Source organism: Nematolebias whitei, chromosome 4, assembly GCF_014905685.2.
Source record: "Nematolebias whitei isolate Nwh7 chromosome 4, NemWhi1, whole genome shotgun sequence".
NCBI lineage: Eukaryota > Metazoa > Chordata > Actinopteri > Cyprinodontiformes > Rivulidae > Nematolebias > Nematolebias whitei.
In genome coordinates, this window is record NC_056501.1 from 24,837,296 (window position 1) to 24,846,972 (window position 9,677).

General features: G+C 40.8%; 2 protein-coding genes across 2 annotated transcripts in view; one reads left to right on the plus strand and one right to left on the minus strand.

Annotated features, from left to right (window-relative positions):
- The window catches only part of si:ch211-153b23.4 (uncharacterized protein LOC335392 homolog), a 6,686-nt gene extending 620 nt beyond the window's left edge, over positions 1-6,066 (minus strand). The window contains exons 1-7 of the mRNA XM_037675069.1: positions 6,012-6,066; positions 4,324-4,437; positions 2,555-4,231; positions 2,370-2,469; positions 2,139-2,287; positions 169-281; positions 30-71 (exon numbers count right to left, since the gene is read on the minus strand). Of these exons, the coding sequence (XP_037530997.1) occupies positions 30-71; positions 169-281; positions 2,139-2,287; positions 2,370-2,469; positions 2,555-4,231; positions 4,324-4,437; positions 6,012-6,066 (2,250 nt within the window). The remainder of the gene's footprint in view (positions 1-29; positions 72-168; positions 282-2,138; positions 2,288-2,369; positions 2,470-2,554; positions 4,232-4,323; positions 4,438-6,011) is intronic.
- Positions 6,067-6,909: 843 nt separating this feature from the next.
- si:ch211-153b23.5 (uncharacterized protein LOC321177 homolog) lies at positions 6,910-8,435 on the plus strand (the record flags this gene model as incomplete). The annotated part of the gene is given in 5 exon segments (XM_037675899.1): positions 6,910-6,967; positions 7,478-7,590; positions 7,704-7,875; positions 7,956-8,157; positions 8,247-8,435. Coding segments are annotated over 4 exon segments (671 nt in total), but the record flags the coding sequence as incomplete, so codon positions are not given.
- Between the last annotated feature and the right edge of the window lie 1,242 nt (positions 8,436-9,677).

A 9,677-nucleotide genomic window follows, 5' to 3' on the forward strand; every position in this document is an offset into this window, starting at 1 on the left:
TAAACTTGGTTATGGTGGGTTGTGTCTGCCTCTCCTGTTGGGTTGGCTGAAGTGACAGCAATGGGTCCGACCTGAGAAGCACAAACAATTCCTCATCAAAAATTCTAATGACTTCATTTTACACAATTTAATGAATATTGTTCATTAATCAATGTTCATGTGTTTTACCAGGTTTATGAGATGTGTTGCTACTGCACAGTCTGGGCTTCTGATGGCAATACTTTGTGGAGTTCCTATGTGTTTGGCAGCATCTCCTAAACCAAAAATATCCATCCAGGGACCTGCAGGACTCAACAAAAACAACATATTCTTTATAAAACCCTGCTGTGCTCGAGTAACCCATGCTAACATATAAGAAAGTCCTCTGTAAAGCTAGAACTTTATATTATTCATCTTTAATAGATGAGAATAAAATAACCCTAGGTTTATGTTCAGTACTACAGCTAGACTAATTAAAAGTCCCATCTCTGTTGAAGAAAATATCCCTACAACTATAAACAGTAATGACTTCATGAGATTCTTTATAAATAAAATTATTTCAATTAGAGAGAAAATTTGGACCGGCCTTCCTACTGCTATGTCTGGTTCCCTGTTGGATGGTGCGGCTTTGGAGACGTTGCTGTAGCCTGATTTATGTTTGGACTGTTTTTGTCCTGTTGAGCTTTCGGAATTGTTAAAAATAATATCTTCATCCAAACCATCCACATGTTTGCTAGATCTCATCCCAACTAGACTGTTGAAAGAGATGTTTCCCCTAATTAATGTCCACATTTTAGATTTGCTTAATTTGTTTTTAATGGATGGTTATGTACCACAGCGCTTTAAGGCTGCTGTGATTGAACCTTTACTTAAGAAGTCTGACCTTGATTCAGAAATCCTAGCCAATTATAGACCTATAACTAATCTAACTTTCATCTAAAAATTTCTAGAGAAAAATAGTTGCAAGTCAGTTGCATGAACATCTACAAAGAAATAATCTGTTTGAAGAGTTTCAGTCAGGGTTTAGAGTTCATCATAGCACAGAAACAGCAATAGTAAAAGTCACTAATGATATTCTCATGGCCTCAGACAATAGACTTGTGTCTATACTGGTCCCGTTAGACCTCAGTGCTGCATTTGATACAGTTGATCATAATATTCTATTACAGAGACTTGAATATGATATTGGGATTACAGGAACAGCTCTAAAATACTTCTTTAAAACATCGTCAGTTAATCCAGAGTCTTAACTGGAGTTAGTAGGAGAGATAATATCTCTTCAGTTTTAGTTTCTCTCCACTGGTTCCCTGTCAAATCCAGAATTGATTTCAAAATCTTACTTCTAGCCTACAAAGCTCTCGGCAACCTAGCTCCATCTTATATTACAGATCTTATTTTTTCATATTTTCCCAACAGGTCACTTCGCTCTCAGACTGCAGGTTTACTTGCAGTTCCTAGAGTTTCCAAAACCAGAATGGGAAGCAGGACCTTCAGTTATCAGGCTCCTCTCTTGTGGAACCAGCTTCTAGTTTCTATTTGCGAGGCTGACACGTTATCCAGTTTTAAGACATTCCTTTTTGCTAAATCCTAGGGTTGGCTTGAGTTTCCTGAGCTGTCCCTTAGTTATGCTGCTATAGGCGTAGACTGCTGGAGGACAAACTGACCACATCTTTTCACTATACTACTTTCTTTACTTACTCTGCTCAACCTGTTTTGTGTTTGTAATTATTTTTTCTATCTTAACTTGTGTTTTTTGTCTTTCAGGTACACCTGCACCTGTATCTGGGCGTACCATTCTGTGTTCATCTGTCTCTCCTTCCTGTCCTCTCAAACCAGCCGGTCAAAACAGATGGCTGCTTGTCCTGAGCTTGCTTCTGCCTGGAGGTTTCTTCTTTTTAAAAGGGAGTTTTTTCTTTCCACTGTTGCCATTGCGCTTGCTCAGAATGGGAAACTGTGATAAAGTAAAGATTCAAGTCTGATGTCTTCCTTAGATAGAGAACTTCTTTACTAATTGGCTTTTCTATGTATGTGTATGTCCCTGTAAAGTGCCCTGAGACAACTTTGTTGTGATATGGCGCTATATAAATAAACCTAATTGAATTGAATTGAATACACACACATACACAAAGTGTTTTAAAAGTAAATAAAGAATCTCCCACCTCTGGGTATGACCATGCTGATGGATGATGGCCACGCAGCTTCCATGAAGTCCAGCAGCAGAGGGCTCAGCAGGTGCCTCACAGGTTCCAGCTGCTTGACAGACGAGATCCACAAGGACATGGGTCGGTCCTGAGCCTGCTTTTTAACCCGAAAGCCAAACAACAACAATAAATAAGAGGAAATCATACTATTTATAAATTGTAATTACTTTCATAACAATGAAAACTTACTTGTAAGCTTTGACGACAGCATCTGGTCTGTTGCAGGCTGCTACCAGAACATAGACGGTGTCTGTTGGCATTCCACAAATGCCACCGTTTTTCATGATCTCTGCACACAAGAAAAAGTGAGTTCAGGTCCTGCATGTAAACAGGTGTTTCATTAGAAATCAGTGCCATATTCATTATTCCCTCACCTGCAATCTGTTTGACCGATATTGCTTTGCGTGCTGGGACATGTGGACACACATCTGTCCCTCCTCCAACACCACCCACGTTGACAAGAGGGCTACCTAAGGGGATTTGTGGGGACTTAAAGGTGCTGTTGAAAAGGTGAGCCAGGAAACAATAAAAGCTAATGAGACCAAAGATGATTGTGACACCGATGTCGTAACCGTACGGCAGTGAACCTACTGCATCCAACAGGAAGCTGATGAGAATGAGCTGGAAGGTAAACGCGTAGACAAACCAGGCAACATTTACAAACAATGCTGCAACTGTCACCAGTAGGTTAAACAACATGAAGCTAATGATCCCAACAGCCACATTGAAGCCTCTAGTTTCACCGTACAGACCACCGTACCGCGTCAAACCCCACACTGTCCACATCATACCATAGAGCATAAAAACAGTGCTCTCAAAGGTTTTACCTCGAGCAAACGCTACTGAGCCACACAGGAGCTGCAGCACCCCACCAGCCATCACTGCCCAGGGCAGAACCAGCAGAGTCAGAGGGTTTCTGTCACCAACAGTGGATGTGATGGCAAAGGCTGCCAGAACATTGCAGGCGTGACCCAACACCTCTGCATCAGCATATTTGGAGTAGCCCAGGTGAGGTACATGCTGCTCTTTATCGAGAGATCTGAGTGTAACCTTCTGCATCCTAGTCAATAAAGTTCTGAAAATACTTCGCCCTGTGGGAATTAAGGTGCTTGAGACCATGTTGAATGTAGTAATAAAAAGCAGTAATGCTGTAGCTACAAATATAGCTCCCTGAACTCCCTGAGTGCCTCCTTGGAAGAAGCCTTTAGGTTGTGCTGCAATGGAAATACAATATGCTACAAAGAATAATTGGTATATCCCCTCCAGCAGGCTCTTTTGACAACTGAACAGTGACAGAACAGAGAAGAGCACTGCAAAGACAACAGGGAAGGGAACGGGAGAGAAAGGCTGAATGGAGTACAGAGACAACAAAGCACTGTAGCCTTCTGCAAATTTCAGCAGGGCAGTAAAACCATAGAAAGTGGCAGCTAGTGTGTCCATGGCTCGATAAAAGAGGACACACATGACAAGCTGGAAGACTCCAGCTGTCCACAGCCAGGGAACATGACCAACAAAGAGTGTGGGTACCACACCCAACAGGGGACAGGCTAATACAGAGGCAGATAACAAGTTCATCACTAAACCTACACTTGCTGCACCAGCACACGCCTGGTTCTGCTCCATTTTCAGCTCAGCTTTCTGCTTCAAACCTGTGCCTGGTGGTCTCACTTTACCATGAGTGATCATGGGCAGAAGACGTCCAAAGCCAAAATAAAGACACACTAAACAGACGAGAAGGTAGTTAGTAGCAGTGGCAGACTGGCCAAACCCCACAGCACACAGAGCAGCTATTTGATGGGCGCAGGCCAAAGAAATGCCCATCCCTATGAGGACCAGGACTGGTTTCTTTACAAAGAGCGCTACACTACCGATGACGAACAGGGCTAAGGTAAATGCTGCCAGGCCTGGGACCAATGAAGACTTCAGATCTGTGAGCTGCAACACTCCCTGTCCAACCAGAATGTAGACCAGACCTGAACCACACCACAGAGCAGAGATAGTCAGACACAGAGTGGAAAACAGCTGGGCATGGGACAGACTGTGATAGACACCTAGGACAGAGAAAAAGGAAGAGTTAGGAGGCTGGAAACAGGCAGCAAAAATAATATATGTGAGTGAATATTTGTATACTTTTAAGTCAAACCTGCATAAGCTATGAGGGCTGAGATAATGAGAAGCAAAATCCCCAGTGCAGTGTGGGGGATGAAGTCATTTTGAGGAGAGCTGGCATAGCTGTTCACCAAAAGCAGGAGGGAGCCTTAAAACAAAACAGAGAACAGTGGAGTAATAATCAAAACAGAGGTTCAATATAGTTTAATCCTTTAATCCATTTTTAACAAGAACATCCAGTTTTATAGCATAATTTTGTGGGGATTCTAGGTTTCTCATCCCATGCAACTTCCTGAGTGGCGCGGTGGTGTCACCAAGCAGCAGCTGTGGCCCATCTCACTGATGAGCTCCTGGGATATAAAGGCCTGAGGATTTGTTCTTCTCAATGCTGGAACATTTGGATATCAACTGATATTGGGGATAGCCCTATGTGAAGGTCAGATGAAAGATTAATTATATTATTAATTAATACTAATTATGTTTTTCTAGTTGCCCCTAGTCCTGGTTTCTGGAAAGGCCTGCTTTGGAGTTCATGTTTTCTTCCATGCTTCCATGTAAGGCATATACTAGTGACGCGTCCTTCTGTGTCGAGGCTTTGAAGCGTTTGTTGCTTAATCCAAGAGGATTTATGTGGAGCATGTATCAAGGCGTGTCTTGATGACGCATGTAGTGACGTTCGAGGCCTCGCTAGCGGGCCATACCACTTGACCGAATCAAGAACTGGCTCGTTTGTATGCACGAGTCTCGAAATATAAGGGGCAGACAAAAAAAATCCATCATCACCATCATCATAAAGACGGATTAAGATCATTTGCAGATCAAATTTAGACTTTGTTTGAGATCCTAACAAACATGATTTTTTTCTTTTATTCAACTTAAAGCTTCACAAACCAGCTATGCTTGTATAATCTATCTTCCTGTTTTACATTTATAGTCCACTTGATGGCGCAGTACAGCAAATGAAGTGCCATGGTGCAATGGCTGATAAATCGAGCTAGTATATGGAAAGCCTCAGTGCTTCATGAACCTTCATCTCGCCATCACTCGTCTATACCCTGGAACTCTTGGTGCCAACTTCCCATCAGCCTCCTGCTAGTCTGCTACCTAACCAATTGTTACCAGTAAACCTACCTGCTGCATCACCACCTTCTCAGCCTCCATACTTACTGGGAATGCTTCATCCTCTCCTTCCGTATTAACATTACCTTCTGGACTCCATACTCGCCTGTCTCCATCCTCTGCAGATCTGTTTCTTGCTGAGTCATCACTGTAAATAAATGTCACCTTTTTATTGAGTGCAGTCTGTTGCTTTCAGTTCCTCTGGCCTGAGAATAAAAATATTCTGCAAATATGATACATGTCTTGTTGCTCATATTAACTGATCCAGAGAGGTGGAGACAAGTTAATGATTTCAGAATTCAAAAACCTGTTAAATCATGTCAGTTTATAAATGTATACAGTAAATTGTGTTCACTATATTTGTTCATGATTTTGATCAGTCTCTGAAAGTATTTGTTTTATTTAACAAAGGTAATAGCTAAATATTTTACTCATTAGATGTTCAATGAACATTTTATTGTTTTCCGTACTGAAGCCCAATTCATTCATGTAATCTTTTGTTAGTGTTACTCTTTCCTATTTACTGGGTTTTTCAAAGTGAGACCCAACAATGGAAAAAGTAATGTATGAAATTTATATAAAAAGAATGAAAGGAAAACCTACCACCAAAGATGCCCAGGATGCCGACAGAAAGGTGAAGTGAGTTGGAGTGAGCCATGGCAGCAGTGTTTTTCTGACCTGAGACGGACTTTTATAGAGCCGTGAGTCAAACACAGGAGACATTTGAGAAACACAGCTGCCCCGCTTTGCTGGGAATTTATAGCTGGGGGTGGACTAAAGAGTTCCTCCCAAGTTTCAGGTTGACTTCATTTCCTTAATAACCATCTGGGATGTGTCACATTATTATATGACTTGACAGGAAGAATAAGGAAAAAAAAGCTTGAAGGGAATAATACCAGGAAATAGGAATAAGAAGGAATATAAGGATATAATAAGGAAATGAGAATTAATTTCATGTTTATGTGTTAAAGAAAATGTATGCAAAATGAGCAACAATATTTCTCTAAGTTGAAATAAATAAACTGTTCTTCGGTGAAAATGAAACTGTGATAACATTTGTTTGCAGTTTTCTTGCATTTAATGTTTAAATTTTCTCTTTTTAAATGTTTTACTGCGTTTTTATGTGTTATGCATTGTTAATATTATATATTTAACTCATGTAAAATGCCTTTGAGCATGTAGAAAAGCTTTACACAAATAAAATGTATTATTATTATTATTATTATTATTATTGTTATTATTAAAATAAAATACCAAATTAGAATTTTTTTGTTATCCTGCCTCCTGCTGTCTTTTAGTGTTAAACATCTTGATATCACAGAGTAAGTTTTATTGTTATTTTAACAGAGCCATTAAGGAGAATAACCCAGTATTTCAGATTAAACATTAACTATTGAAGCTGTTCTGGTAAGTTCATGATGTCATGGTGAAGTGGGAGGAGACGGAAGAGGCAGAACTATAAGATGATCTGCAACCACTTCAGCTTTCAAACCTCCACTGAAGAGCTCCTGCTCACACCGTGTTCAACCGCAGACCACCAACAACTAGACCTGCTCAAGGTAGGAAGATCTGCTTTGTACTGGATTTTGTTTACTCTGAGGGATTGTTTTTCACGTTTTAAGAACAAATAAATACATTTTGGATCATATTTGTTTTTTGTAAAACAATAGAGCAAAATTGCACTAAAGGTAAATCCCTCAAGAAAATGACGACACATTTTATACAACTTAATTTGATGTTTTTATGTGTTTATAGCTGAGTCTTGCACAGACAGCACACCGTATTGTCTGTTTGTAAGTTGTCTCCACTGGTGTCAGCAGTGTTACCTGGCAGCAGCAGCAGGTCCCCTGGGATCTGTGAATTTCTCACCTAGCTCTGTAAATTTTTTATATAAACAAACAGCAGGTGGCAACTGAGCTGTTCTCAGAGGATACTCCTGTTGTCTAGAGTGAGAGCTTACAGAGAAACATGAGGAACTTACCTCATTATCAAACAAACAAACAAAAAAGGTTCATGGGGGGTTTGATATATTTAAATGAACATTTTTTTTCTGTGTGTGTGCGTTTCAGTAATCATGGCCAAGCGTGTTGCAGTTATTCTGGCAGGCTGTGGAGTCTACGATGGCACAGAGATCCACGAGGCTTCAGCCATCCTCGTCCATCTGAGTCGAGCTGGAGCAAAAGTAAGAGTTAAACTTGTTCAGGTGTATTTAACTGAACAAGAGTCTGGATTCTGTCACATCTGCTACAGTCATGTGTCTGATGTTAAACCGAGCATGCTTGTGTTTGGTATCAGGTGCAGATGTTTGCTCCAGATGCAGATCAGATGCATGTTGTGAACCACTGTGAGGGGAAACCCACTGAGGAGAAGAGGAACATCCTGCAGGAAAGTGCCCGAATCGCCAGAGGTGACGTGACAGATCTGGCCAAGTTAGACGTCTCAGCCTTCGATGCTGCCATCTTACCAGGTGAGGCTGCTTCAGATCAACACTTTGACTCCTCTCTGTCTAATGAAGCGGTTTAACCTCGTTGTTTTGTGCTCAATCAGGTGGGTTTGGCGTGGCTAAGAACCTTAGTGACTGGGCTGTGAAGAGCACGGACTGCACCGTCCTGCCACATCTAGAGAAGACCATCAAGGCATTCCACAAAGCTGGAAAACCTCTGGGCATGTGCTGCATCTCCCCAGTGCTGGCTGCAAAGATGCTGCCTGGCTGTGAGCTCACTGTGGGGCAGGACAAAGAGAGTGACAAGTGGGTGAACTACTTTCAGTTCAAGAGACAAGAAACAGTAATAAACATGAAACCGTTTCAGTCACGGTTTCTCTTCTTTTCCTCCTCAGGTGGCCGTACGCTCAGACAGCCGGCGCTGTGAAGAAGATGGGCTGCAAACATGTGAACAAAGACGTGGAGGAAGCTCACGTTGATGTCAAAAATAAGCTGGTGACCACCTGCGCCTTCATGTGCAACGCTCCCATTCACAAAGTGTTCGATGGAATTGGTGTCATGGTTAAAGAGACTCTCAAACTGGCCTAATAGGAATCTTTTTGTGTAAATGTATTTATTTCCTCTTGAAATGTGTAACTTTCTCACAAACTTCAAGTTAAATATTAACTTTTTCTCTAGAAATTGAACGATGCATTGTTAAACTTTTGTGCTCTTCAATAAAAGCATTTTTGGCAATAAAAATTTGCATTTTTTTATTTTCTGTTCGGTGATGCAAGAGCTCCAGAACCTGCACAACCAGAACCAGAACTGAGATATAAGTCATCTTCCCAGCACGCCTGTGCGTAACTTATCCAAACAGATAACCATGGAACCAGATCCAGAAAGAAAGCGAATGCCGTCATAGCCAAGGCAACCTGGGAGGTCTCAACTTCCGAGTTGGCTCAAAGGCACCTGCAACATCTGTCTGGTATCCACCTGGAAGCTGTTAAAAAAAACGCAGTAAAACTCATGGTTTCATCTGCATGCTGGTGACCTGACATCACAATAATTATCTGACAAAAATGTAGTTTAGCTTTAGAAATATTTACATTTTTAACATCTGCCTTTTAAAGTTTCAGTCATTTGATATCTGGTATAATCTCACAGATCCATTTTATACCTTTTAATGTTGTATTTTAGCAGTTTCAGTTTGCATATATAATCATTTATATATCACAGATCATTGTATTTTTGTAATAAAATACACAAAATCTTAAAAGAATAGGTGATTATTTTATCCTTTCTGTGTGTGTTTAACAGAAATGTTACTTTGAAACAGGTGAACAATTCACATTTTTGGGGTTCAAGAGACTTATTAGTAGATAATTTATAAAATTATTGTTTTTCCTCTGATGAGGTGGTGCCCTCATTTATAGCATTATGAGCATAACTCATAATTAATCAATATTACACCCCCTATATCACAACATTATTCATTTATTAGCCTTTATTTAACCAGAGAAATTCCATTGAGATCACAGACCTCCTTTCCAAGAGAGGCCTGGGGCTGAACTCAGCTGAAACCAGAGTACCCAGAGAAAACACAAGGAGAACATGCAAACTTCACACAGAATGACCCCAGGTCCAGACCAGTGCTTGAACCCTGGACATTCTTGCTGTGAGGCAACATTACTAACTGTCACAGGAGTTTAGGTAAAGGTTATGGATGTTTATTTGTAACTAATGTTAAACTAATGTGTGTTAGAGAGTTGCTTATGTGTCTGTAGGTGTGTCTGCAGTTGTGTCTGCAGGTGTGTCTGTAGGTGTGTCTGCAGGTGTGTCTGCAG